Here is a 13,157-nt window from a genome sequence, read left to right as displayed (position 1 = left end):
GCTTCGGTTCCCAAGCTTATAAACCATATTGCCCCTAGGATGGTCCCTCCATTTCACTATCACCATTGAAGTAATTAGCCTGTTACTTAAACAAATCTTTTGATGGAATTTCAAGTCAAGTTGGGGAGAGATTTCTAGGACTGGATGGGAGAGTGATTTTCTAAAATCAGTGTATTCAGCTCATTCCCAATATGAGTAAAGTTTTCTTTGTAAGGGAGTGTTGGGGGAAGAATACTTGGGTACTAGGGGCTACAAATGACCATTTCCATTCCCCCATCAAAGCACTCCCTTTCCTCTTTCCTTTAAATGCATGCATGTGCACACGCATGGGAGCACACACACACACACACACACACACACACACACACACCCTGGGAGTGTTGAAAAGAGGCAACTGTTCCTGCTCTGATCTTTGGCAACTGGTGATGGGAAGGCAGCTGTCTCCTTGTAGAAAGGTCTTCTTGCCTTTGGACATGAGTTCTCCTGTTCTAGGTCTTGTCACGTAGGGGCTCCTGGAACTGCCTTGCCCTGGAAGACTCCAATACTAGAGTCCATTCCTTCAGAAAGGTTTCAGGACAGCCACAACACTCTACCTAATTGCTCCTTCTCCCCAGCTTGCTCCATAAATGTTCTTCCTCGAAAAGCCTTTGCTCCAGTCAGGTGGAGAGTTAGCCAGAGCTGGGTTCAGATTCTGGCTCTGCCACTAACTGGATGTATGAACTTGGACAAGTCATCTGTAAGGAGGTAGGGACTGAGTCACTAATTTGCTATGTGACTGTAAGCAAAGTACTCTCTCTCTCTGAGTCTCAATTTGGATCCAAGAAGATGGTCCCTAGGGAGGCAGCATATATGGGGAGAAGACAGGGTCAAACATCTTTAACCTCAAACAGTCCTGTGGTCAAATCCCAGGTTTGCTCTCACCAGTTATGAAAACTCAAACAAATTACTTAAATTCCCTGATCTATACTTTCCTTGTCTGCAAAATGGAGATAATAAAAGCACATATCCTTAACCTTTCTGTAAATGATGTCTGTAAAGCAACTAGCACAAAGCTTTACCTATAGTAAAATTACACTGGTACAGATTGGGTACCCTGGATTTGACCTGGATTCAAATCCCAGCTCCAACTCTTATTAGCTGGATGACCTTGAGCCAGTTACTTAACCTCTCTGAGCCTGTCTTCTCCTAAGTAAAATGGGGATAAATATATATGCACTTCACAAGACAGATGTAAGAATTAAGTGAGATAAAGTATACAAAAAGTGCCTGGGGTAGTTCCTTTCCTTCCCATGCCCTCCTTTCAAGCTCTAAGATTCAAATAATAAATGGAAAAAAAAAACAACTGCCACAAATGTAATCAGAAAAAAATCATTAATACATATAAAAGAGTACATACAAATCAATAATAAATACACAAGACATGGACAGACAATTCACAAAACAGGCAATACAAATGACCCATAAACAAGAAAAACAAAATTTGACCTAAGGAATGCAAATTACAAGCCAATGCTATAACACTTTTCAGCTCCAAATTAGTAAAGTTTAAAAAAATATGATAATCAATATTAGACAAGGGTGGTAAATTAGTCTCACATTTTTGGCGAGGGTATAAACTAGAAGCAAAAAAAAAAAAAAAAAAACTAGAAGCAGCCTTCTGGAAAGAAATTTGGTAAGAAAGAAATTTGTATGTCAAAAGCCTTAGAAAGGTTAATATTCTTCGATTCTGTAAGACTAGTTCCAAATGTTCATCCTGAAGAATTAATGTATATGCTTCCATTTGTATGCAAAACAAGGGAAAGAAAAAGTCATTTTGTGTGCAAATGTTGATGTAAGCTCAGAGAGGGATGGAAGCATACACACCAAATTGTTAACATCAGTGACCTCAGGGCAGTGGGACTGGGAGGGGAAGGAACAGGAAGATTACTAAGTGGAATACAGAGGTTTCTTTATAAACCTCTGTATTGTTAGATTTGGTACAATGAAGGTGCATTATTTTGTGATTTAAGAAACTCAGCAAAGTAGAGAAATAAGAAAAAAATGATTGAGATACTATTTATTAGGAAAAAAAGGAATCATAGATCTGACAAAGATTTATGGACAAAGATATCCATCACAGCATTATTTACAATAGTAAAAGTTGAAAGTAAATATCCAACAATAGGGTACTAGGTAACTAAATTGCACTAAATTCATGGGATGGGATATTGCATGCTCATCAAGAATGATGTTTGTGGGAATTCCCTGGCGGTCCAGTGGTTAGAACTCCATGCTTTCACTACCAAGGGCCCAGGTTCAATCCCTGCTAGGGGAACTAATCCTGCAAGCCATGTGGCACAGCCAAAAAACAAAGAGGTTTGTGAATATCTAATTACATGGAAAGATATTCAGTGTAACTTTAGCAATAAGTTAAAAAGAGCAGGGTAAAAAACCTGGATGATTTCAACTATGTACAAATATATAGTCACATCTATTAGGGTGGCTATTATCAAAAAAAAAAGGAAAAGTATAAATGTTGATGAGAATGTAGAGAAACTGGAACCCTGTGCATTGCTCATAAGAATATAAAATGGTGCAGCACTGTAGAGAACAGTATGGAGGTTCCTCAGAAAGTTAAATATAGAATTACCACGTGATCCAGCAAGTCCATATCCGGGTATATAACCAAAAGAACTGAAAGCAGGGATTCAAACAGATACTTATATACCAGTGTTCATAACAACATTATTCACAATAGCCAAAATGTGGAAGGAAATGAAAATATAGGTCCACACAAAAACATGTCTATGAACGTTCATAGCAGCTTTATTCATAATTGTCCAAAGGTGGAACCAACCCAAGTGTCCACAGAGATGAATGAATTTAAAAAATGTGGTACATCCAGACAATGGAATATTATTCAACCATAAAAAAGAATGAAGTACTGATACATGCCACAACATGGATGAACCTTGAAAACATTATGTTTCATGAAATAAGCCAGACACGAAAGGACAAAAACTGTATGATTCCACTTATATGAATTACTCAGAATAGTCAAATTCAGAGAGATGGGAAATAGAATAGAGGTTACCAGGGGCTGGGGGGAGGGAGGAATGGAGAGTTATTGTTTAATGGGTAAAGAGTTTCTGTTTAGGAGAATAAAAACATTTTAGGAATGAATAGTGGAGATGGTTGTACAACATTGCAAATATACTTAATGCCACTGAATTGTACACCTAAAAATGATTAGGATGGTAAATTTGATGTTATGTATATTTTACCACAATAAAAAACTATGCCACAAAAAGACATATTAGGAGGAAATACACTATAACATTAAGAGCATCTCTGGGACCTTTTTTCTGTTATATTTCTATTTTCCAAAATTTCTCAGAGACCATTTTTTTGGCAATTGGAAAAAAAGGTATTTTTAAGAGATTCTGAGTCTGTAATAGCTCTGAAGGATTAACCTGGTTGGAAGTTTTAGTTGAGTTCAACACTAAGCAGATACGCTCACCTTTCACAGATCAGCCAGGTAGCCATGCTATCTGCTGGAAACCAAATACAAAGACAGGAAACAATAGTAACACCCACCACCACCACTCGTCCTTCTCCGGGCAGAGCTTGGTGAGTTGGCACTTCCTTCTACCTCCAAGAGAAGCCTAGCCATCCCAGGCCAGGGCTCACCAAAAGCCTGGCATGGGAACTGGGTGTCCAAAGCCCAAGCCAGGCCTCCACAGGCTCTGGGGTGACAAGGTCTCACGGTTTCCCCTCCCAGCTCTCCCAGCAGCTGCTGGGCAGGGCTCAGGCCTGCACTAGGTCTGTCTAGGAGACCTACTCCTCTCCTGCCCCGGTTGATCCTTCCAGCAGATTGGGACTGAGAATCTAACAGATACCTTCCTTCCAGGCAAGAGGAGCCCAGCTCCTCCCATCTCCTTGGTAGAGCCTGCAGAAAAAGGAGGGAGCAAACACCTCCTTTCCTCACACCCATCCTCTGTCACAATCTCAAGAGGATACTGGTGATTATCACTGGCGCTCAAGGGCAAGAGACTGGGGTATTGAACAAGGAGGATGTTAGTGGGTCCCCACTTTGGATCTGAGCCACTCCAGGGGGTCCCTACAAGTTGCCAGTAGGTGCTGCTGGATTTCCCTTGCAGTTCGTCAGCTTCTCACTCCAGCCTCTCAAGAGCCAGCTGGGCATTGCCTCTGACATCTGGGGGAGTTTATTAAGATTTTCTTTATACATGTGTGCACTGGGGAAAGAACAGACAGACCTGGGTTTGTGTGGCAGTTCTCCCACGTTTTAGCTATGTGGCCTGGATGGGTCGGTCACTTTCCTTCACTGAACCTCAGTTGTCACATTTGTAAAAAGGGAATAATGAGAGTACCTGCCTGCTAGGATGACTATCAGGATTAAATGAGTTCATGGACACACGTAAAGCCACTGGCATCTCCCAGGCACTTGAAAGCTGGCAGTTTTCTTTGCCTCTTTCCCTTTGTTCTTTGGCACCAGCCTGCCTTCACCTTCTGGCCCAGAGACTTGTGGCTCAGGTTCCAGCTCCTTTTTCCAGAATCCATTCAAACAGGAGCTTTGGTCCTGGCAGCTCCTGTCACTGCATGGTAACTCCTTCCTTCACCAGGGCCAGCTGCAACTCACCTGGTGCCCTTGCTCTCCTCTCTAAGCACCTGCCTGGCTTGAGGTATCAAAAATTCAGGCTTTTCTGAACACCCTCATATGTCCAGGGAGAAAAGTCTGGTCCAGCATCCCTGCACACACCCTGGTCTGTGCGCCTGTAACCACAAGAACACAACATACCTATTCCCCAGAGGCCTCCCGGCTCAGCATTGGGGAATGGTGCTCCTGGAGGCCCACATTTGTCTAAACCCCCTCAGAAGCTGCCCCTGGTTTTCCAGCAAACACCTGCAGCTGGAATCCACATGTGGCTGAGACGTGAGCTGGGAATGGGGGAGTAGGGGTGGAGGCAGGTCTGATGCCCAGTCTGCAAGGGCACACAGCAGGTAAACAGCCTCACAGGGTGGGAACATAAAAGAACTGCCCTGAGGGAGAAGTTTTTCTAGGGCAAACTCCCACCCTCGAGCCTAAGGTGTCGTCCTACATATGCACCCACACACTGAAGGGTGGGTGTGCCCTTTCCCTGAGACACCGAGACCCACACGCACCCACATGGCTTAGAGGCACCCTCTCACGCTTGTGATGTGTTCGGAGATCCCTGACTCTCCTTTAATCTCAGCCCCACCCACTGTCTTCCCTTTCCTCACCCTTACCTCCACTGTGTTCAGCAGACTCTTCCAGTCAGACCATAAGACTGGGTGGGAGGCTGCTGGGCTCCCTCCCTCCACTTAACGCCCCTCCGCCCCCACCTTCAGGAGATACCAGTTTATCCTTCATGGAGGTTCCCGTTGCTATGGTGACTATAGTAGTCAGGCACCAGCCTGTGGGAAGTCGCCATGAAGAAGATTGTGTCTGTGTGTGTGTCTATGTGTCTAAGCATGTGTGCATGCACACACACACACGTCCACACTGAGTGGGGAGGAGAGAAGGCAGAAAGGAGAAAAAGAGCAGAGAGGGAGAAAGGGGACAGGAGAAGAGGGGACCAGAAGATGAAAGGGGGGGCAGCAGGAGGGATGGGGATCAGAGAGGCGAAGTGTGAGTGGGGTGTGAGGGATGAGAGGGGTGAGGGGGCATGCAGGAGACAAGGGCAAGAAGTGCAGTGCCGGGACGGGGGTTAGGGATGAGGCCAGAAGATGGTCAGGACGCAGGGTAAAGGTTGGTGGAGTGTGAGGTAGAGGTGAGAGATGAGGGGAGTGGAGCTGGATGGGAGATGGGAGAGGGCTGGCCGTTAGAAGGAGCAGGGAGGGGCGTGGGGGGAAGGGGAGGGGTGGGAGCAGGTGGGGGTAACTGTGGGGAGAAGTGGGCGTTGGAGGAGTGAGGTGTGGGTGCGGTTTGGGAAGGGTCTAGTAGAAGGTTGGGAAGGCTGTGGGGTCATTGGTATGTGGGGGGTGTTGGCTGTGGGGCAAAATTGGGAGGAATATGGGGATTGGTAGTGGGGTGGGTCAGGGTAGGGGTGAGGGGATCCGGAGAGGTGTGGGCAGCACGAGGCCACGTTCCCACTCTCACGTTTAAGCCCCTGTACCCTGTCTGAGCTACAAACATTGCCTTTTCCCTGTCCCCGGCCCTTCCCAGAAGCCCGGTGCTCACATTCATGGCCAGCGAGCTTCGGTGGATCCGGACGCCCCTCCTCACGGGAGCCTTTGCCATGGTCCTGGGAGGCTGCTTCTTGACTGCCTCCCCCTTCCTCCACCCCCAAGTGGGGACTAGGGTACTCTCTCTGCCCTCACGAACCCTGGGTCAGGGAGGCTGACTGTGGGGCACTGCTCCGTGCCTGAAAGCTTGGGTGACAACAGGGACCACTTGCCAACTTGGGGCTCCTGCCCTTTGCCCAGTGCCCCGAGCTTCCTGCTCTCGGCACCAGCGTTAGCCTGGGAATCCTGCTTGGCAGGAAAACTGTGGCAGGTGGGAGGAGAGAGGAAGGCAGCGAGGCAGAAACAGCTGCCAGCCGGAGTGGAGGAAGAGCAGGTCCCCAACGGGTACGGGCAGAAGGCGAGGTGCTGGCTCTGGCAGCCCCCTCCCCTGGGTGTGGGTGTTGGGCCTCCTTCCCTGGCCTTGCCCATCCAATGCTGCTGTTGAGGGAGCAGGCTCTGCTCACTGGCCTGAACTCTGAGCTGACACAGACCTCAGAGGTCAGCTGGTCCAACCTGCCCTAGACTCCGGAGTCAGAGTCATCTCCACAGCATTTCCCCCAGGGCTCTGTCTGAATCAGGCTAGACCTTTCCCCTGGGAGCAGGAACTCACCTCCTCTCAAGGCACTCTGTTCCCTCTTTGGAAGGAAAAAACTGTTAACTGAACAACTGATATGCCAGGCCTAGGTACTGTGCAGACTTCTCATTAATAATGAGCTCATAGGGCTGTTCTGATGAATTACCTCCATTTTACAGATGAGAAAAGTGAGGCTGAGAGAGCTGAAGTCCCTAGCTCAAGGTCACACAGGTAATACATAAAAAAGCTGGGTCTGAACCCAGGACTTTCTAACCATGAAGTCCCTCTGGGGTTAAGCAGGACATGCCTCTTCTTTTGCACCCTGACAACTCCTCTGAGGTCTGAAGTTGGAGACCACACCTTCCTGAGTCTCCTCTTCTTCAGGTGAAACAGCTCCTTCAACTCTGTCCAGGAGAACTTGAGTTTTAGCCTCCTCCTAAACTGCTCAGTGTGAGACCCAGAACCAAACACACAATATGCCAGGTGGGTGTGGGCCAGTCCCGAAGAGAACAGAACTATCGCATCCTTCCTTGGCACTAACCTTTACGGTTGTGGCCCTACGGCTAGTGAGAGAACTGAGAACTGGCCTTCTCTTGGGCTTCTATCCCCTCTTGGATCAGAGCTATGAGAGAAGAGGCCAGGGTTTTGTTCCCATCTCCACCACTGCCCCCCCAACCCCCATCAGGCTATCCTCAATTTAGAATAGGGAAGGGGCAGAGGTGGAGGAAGAGGCAATCACAACCAGGCGGGGCCTGGCAGGGCTGGGAGATGGAGAGGGCTGGGGGAGTGAGGGGGTGGTCCAGTAACCACAGGCAGGGCCAGAAAGGCCAAGCAGAGCAGGAGGCAAGGGCTGAGGGGATGCGTGCACAGGGAGGTAAGGGAGGGGTGGAGTGGGGCCCCAGGGGTTGGGAGAGGCCAGCGTGAGAATGGGCATTGGCCTCCCTAAGTTATCATCGCCCTGCTGTGTGAGAGGAAGTCAGTCACACATTAAGGAAATGTCGCAGCTGGTACTAAATTGGGAGGTGTCACAGGCAGCAGTGAGGACAGGTATGATGTGTGGGGCCCTGTGTGGCCCGAAACAGGGGCAGATATTGCAAAGGGAGAGAACAGGGTTTCTGGGGCTGCCCGGGAAAGATCTAACTGAAATACTGGGGACAGGCCCCCAGGGATGGGGGTCACCTGGTCCTGGAGCAAAGGCTCCAGGTTTGGTTTCCAGCAGCAGAGGAAGCCTCCTCACCCTGGCCTGGGGTGGTGGGCTCTCCACCCAGGAGAAGCTTGGAGGATGTGGCATTACCTCCAAGGGATCCCATTTGGGGGAGGGGCTGGACAGCAGGGCTTGAAGCTGGGGGGCAGGCTCGGGGATCTGCAAAAAAGGCCTGGGATAGAGGTGGGGCACTGGGGTGAAGACAGAGGGGCTGCAGGAAGGAGGAGAGCAGGGCTGTCTTTTCCTGTAGGGCCTGTAATACAGCTGGAATCTAGAGGCCTGTGGGTGTAGGCCTCAGTGAAGGGAGAGGACGTTGGAGAGGGTGGGAAAGACAGGAAGAAAGCTGTGGAGCTGACACTGCCCTTCTCCCAGCACAGCAGGCAGCAAGAGAGCAGGCGGGGTTCACTTGAGAGGGAGAGAGAGAGAGTGAGAATGTGAAAGCGACAAGGAGACAAAGGAGAGCAGGGAGGGCCCCGGCCATTGCGAACCTGATGAGAGGCCATGGCCAAAGCGTGAGCTTAGCACCGACACCATGCGGGTTGGAGGCCTGGCACTCCTGCTCCTTAGCCGAGTGGCCTTCGGGCAAACTGCTTGAGCCCGCTGCACCTCAGTTTCCCCATCTGTAAAATGGGGCTTATGATGCTGGTATTACCAGCCTCCCCAGGCAGTTGTGATCTCATAATACACGTGAAAGAGGCTACAAACCCTAAGCAGGACATCACTGTCAGGTGTTCTATTATTCTTACAAAATACTATCAGCTACCTCTTCCCACTTCAATCTCACAAAAGACTCAGGATGTGGGCAGAGCCAGGATTATTATCCTTGTTTTACGAATGAGGAAACAAAAGCTTAGAGAAGTGAAGTGACGTGCCCAAGGTCACACTACGAACAAGTGGTAGAGATGATCAGGCCTCCTGAATCCAAGAGATCAGTTGTCTTTCTCCTCCATCAAACTGCTCGGTAAAAATAATCAACATGAGGGATTATTATTTAGTGCCGGATCAAACAGAGCCTGAAGCCAACTATGACCCGGAGAAAACCCCACGGGAAAGTTGTAGCATGGTCTCTTTTTCATCCTGGAGATTGTGGGAAAGAAAAAGTCGGGGCCACGGGGTTGGAGGGAAGGCCACAAAAGACAGACATCCTTTATTCCGTCTGCTAGTGGCCCGTGTCCCTCTGCTCGCACTGACATCAAGGGTGTGTGTCTCTAGCTCTATATGACAAAATGTGTCCTTTTTCATGTGACAGTACTTCTTTCTGCCTGTGTGTCTCTGACATCCTGGGGAGATGTGCATGTGTATGACACCTTGTCTGCTTCTGTGGCACCGTTTGTGGGTGTGACGACCTCTCTCTACCTCTGTGTGACTTTGCCCGGGGTGGTGGTGGTGCTGTTTGGCAGTGTGTGTGTGTCTATCTGTCTGTACACCTTTAAGAAGTGGAATATCTCATTTGGTAGTGTGAGTGAGGCAGTGAGTCAGCTGAGGCTGAGGGAGGCGGGAGGGAGACTGCTAGGTTACGAGAACAGGAAAAAGGAGAATGAGAAAGTGAAGTCAGGAGCAAGGAGCTACCCCTTTCCTCCCCAACCCCCTGCCCAAATCCCTAAGGAGCCCACCAAGAGCGTGGAACCGTGCAGAAGTCCGCAGGGGTCACGTCAGATGGAAAGGGGCACTTTCTGTCCCTTCCCAAAGCCTCGGAGGGAGACAAGCTAGGCTAGGAGGCAACTGTCTCCCTCTCCAGCTCTCAGTCCCCAGCTTGAGGATGGGTGAGACCAGCACCCCACCTGGTCTCCGCTTCACTTGACCCTTTGACCTTGCTGTTCTCTTTCCTCTCAGAGGCAGGCCACCTGGCCAGGCTGCACAAACAGAGCAGTAGCACCATGTCCCAAATGTTTACAGCCCCCATACACCCACTGTCCAGAACGACCCTGCTCAGGGTCAAGAAGTTTCTCAACACTCAGCTCTGCCCTAGGCAGGCCCATTCTGCAGGGGCCCCACCTCTCCTCTGGATGCCCGTCCCCAACAGCCAGTAAGCCAGCTTTCCCTCCACTGCCACCCCAGGGCACTGGGAAAGCACTGGGACTTCTGTAATGCACCAGCCTCCAGTGGTCCTCCCACAAGCTGCTGTGCCCTGCTCCCAGCTCCTTCTCTTGTCAGGGGAGAGGAGCTGGCAGGTACCCTCCTCGGGAGAAAACAGGCACCCTGGGGCTCCACCTGCTTAGACTCTGACCAGCCACCTCAGGTCATGTAAGGTCAACAGTGTGCTGTGCCCCACAACCAAGTGCCCCTCCTCTCACCCACTGGCAGGGGCCAAAGGGTCAGGGTTAGGTTGCTAAATATTCTTCCCCCGCCTTTGGCCTTCCCCCTTCACCAGCCTAGTCCCAGGACTTTCCATTCCAGCCAAGGAAAGGAAAGGGGCACCGCTAGGTGAGGACGGGGGCTAGGGGAGCCAGAGCCCTCTTTCCATCCCTTTGCCAACCGGGGGGACCCCGGACCCCTCCCTCCTCATGCGGGGGGCGGGGCGGGAGAAAGCCCCACTCATATGGTGCCCAAAGCCAGAATCAATAGAAGTTGGCCAGGTGGTTACCTGACTTGAATCCCTGAGGCCCTGCTTCCCGGGAGGGTCCCAAGGTAGCACTACCCGTGCCCCACTGAGAACGGTGGGGGTGATGGGGGGAGGTGAGGTGGGTAGAGGGGGAAACCTTTTTTCTCCCGGTCCCACCGCCACGGCTCTCGCCGCCGAAGCGGCAGCCGTTGTGGCCGCGGACGCCAGTCCCTACCTTACAGCCTTTCGTGCAGGACCGGATTGAGTACTCTTCTGCCTGTAAGTATTTATGCAGCACGAGGTCGAACTCGTCATATTTTTCCTGAGCATGTCGGTCGAGCCGCTGGTACGCCTCGATACAGTTGCTACACACCTCCCAGGCCCCGGAGCCCGGGCTAGCCACCACGGCCAGCAGGTCCCCCAGCAGGGTGTCCAGGCTGCAGTCCAGGCTGTCGGGGCGGTCCATGCCCAGCAGCAAGTCCCAGACCGTGTAGGTGTCGCAAAAGGAAAGAGTGAAGTTCCGAAAGTGGCCTTTGAGCAAGTTTTTTTTGGCGGTGGGGAACTCGGCCGGGGCACGGGAAGGGGAGTCGGGGGGCCGTAGAGGGGGCGCTGGGGTGGTCGGTTCGAAAAGTCTCTGCAAAGATTGCAATTTGGTGCAAGCTGCGTCCAGCCCCGTGGGTTCTGGGACGCCGCCGCAGTCCGGCCCGGGACCGGCGGCGGGGGCGGCTTTGGTCAGGTTGCTGTATCGCGGGCCGCAGGTGCCTGGGGGCGCGCTGGGCTGGCCGGGCGGCTGCGGCGGCGGCGGCAGCACCGCGCGAGGAGGCACCGGCTGCCGCTCCCGGCCGGCCCCCCAGGGCGGCCGCATGGCGCTGCTCAGCTCCCTGGCCCGGGGCCGGGCCCCCGCGCACAGCCACAGATGGTCAGCGAGCAGCACGGTGAAGAAGAGCAGGGACGCCAGGGACAGTCGCCATCGCTGCGCCCGCTCGGAGTCGGCGCAAGGTTTGTCGCTCGGCCTGGGAGCCCAGCAGCAGCAGCAGCAGATAGTCAGCGCGGCGGCGTCTTTCCCGGGCCACATCCAAGCGCCCCTGAACATATTTCAGGGGGGTCCGGGCTGGAGGGAAAAGGCGGGCGCGAGGCCGGACGGCCGTCTCGGGCTGGCGGGCGGGCAAGCCGGCTGCGCGCCGCTCCGCGCTCCTCGGCGCCGTCCAGGCTCTACCTCGGGGGCTGCATGGCGAGGCAGGCCGGCCGGCCCGGGGCCCCGCTCAGGCCGGAGTGGCGGGGCGCTCTCGCGCCGTCCCCGCGCCCCTCCCGCGCTCCCTCGCTCGCCGCCCGGGAGCGGCCGCCCGGCCCGCTAGGCGCTGCCCGGCGTCCCGGCGGGGGGCGGTGCGGGGCACTGGGGCGGTGGCGGCTGCGGCGGCGGCGCCGCACTCCTCATAGTGTCGGGCCGCTCAGCTGCCCCGGGCTCAGCGCCACTCCACTCCGCGCCGGCTGCCGCCCGGCTAGCACTCCGCTCCGGCCGTCTCGGCTCGGCGCAGCTCTGCGCCCCTCAGCGCCGCCGTGCGGGCCCGGCCGCCGCGCTCCGCTCCGCTCGCTCGCCCCGCGCCGCGCTGCTCAGCTCCCGCCCGCCCGTCCGCCTGCCCGCCGGCCGCCCTCTCTGCGCCGCTCCCAGCCTCGCTCGCGCCCTCCTAGGCCCGCCGGCCGGCCCGCTGCTCGGCCCTTCGGGCTTCGCTCGCGCTCTGGCCGTTGGCCGGGGCCGGTCCCGGGTCAGCTCCGCTCCGGCTCCGCGCCCGCCGCTCCCGGAGTTCCGGCTCGGGCGGGCCACCTGGCTCCCGGCGGCGCCACAGGCGCCGGACGCCGACGCGGGGCTTTACTTAGTGCGCCTCTCGCTTCCGCCTCGCGTTCGCACCGCTGTGGCGGCCGCCGAGCGGCACGGCCCCTTGTCTCCCGCTGGCCATGCCCCCTCAGTCTGTCGCCATCTTCCGCTGTGCAGAGAACACCTTGAGAGCCCGTGTGCGAGTGTGTTTGGGGGGGAGTGGGGGCGGAGAAAGAGCCACGAAGAGGAGGAGGGAGCGGGACTGGGGCCCCGACTGCGCCTGCGCCTCAGGACTCCCCCCCCGCCCCCCCGCCCCCCCAGCCGGCCGCAGCCTGTGCTGTTTGGGGACGTTTCCAGTCCACCCCCAACTCCATTCACTTCAGCGCCTCCGTTCATCCGCCCGCTCCCCGCGTGCACTCGCCGCACGCTGAGTCCCAGGCCCGGCGCTCCCCCTCCCCCGCCGACCCGGGCGCCCGCCTCCCTCCCCGAAGCAGCCGGTCGCTCCCCCTGAGGGCTAGGGGACTTCTGAGGGTGATTGTTAGAGGCAGAAGGCAGGAGGCACCTCCGTAGAGTCTCGCTGCCACCCTGGGTCGCCGCCCCCGTCCCCGTGACTAGGCGACGCTGGAGCCGGCTGCGGATCGGACCAGTCCCGTGTCCCTAACTCCGCTGTCGCCCTCACTGTCCTGCCCCAGGCCAAGGCGGCCCCTGGTGCTGAAGGACAGCTCCCGGCTTAGCTGCTGCAGAGGACAGAGCTTAGAGAGCGTCCTGGAGGGGGCAA

General features: G+C 54.2%; 1 protein-coding gene across 1 annotated transcript in view; it reads right to left on the bottom strand.

The window, feature by feature from the left end:
- NALF2 (NALCN channel auxiliary factor 2) overlaps positions 1 to 12,585 on the bottom strand; it is a 28,114-nt gene extending 15,529 nt beyond the window's left edge. The window contains exon 1 of the mRNA XM_057539151.1: positions 10,802 to 12,585. Coding sequence (XP_057395134.1) covers positions 10,802 to 11,659 — 858 coding nt within the window. The 5' untranslated portion in view covers positions 11,660 to 12,585. The remainder of the gene's footprint in view (positions 1 to 10,801) is intronic.
- Positions 12,586 to 13,157: the final 572 nt, after the last annotated feature.

Source organism: Balaenoptera acutorostrata, chromosome X (genome assembly GCF_949987535.1).
Source record: "Balaenoptera acutorostrata chromosome X, mBalAcu1.1, whole genome shotgun sequence".
In the NCBI taxonomy this organism is placed as follows: domain Eukaryota; kingdom Metazoa; phylum Chordata; class Mammalia; order Artiodactyla; family Balaenopteridae; genus Balaenoptera; species Balaenoptera acutorostrata.
The sequence above is the reverse complement of the archived record's forward strand: the minus strand, read 5'-3'. Positions and strand labels throughout refer to the sequence as shown.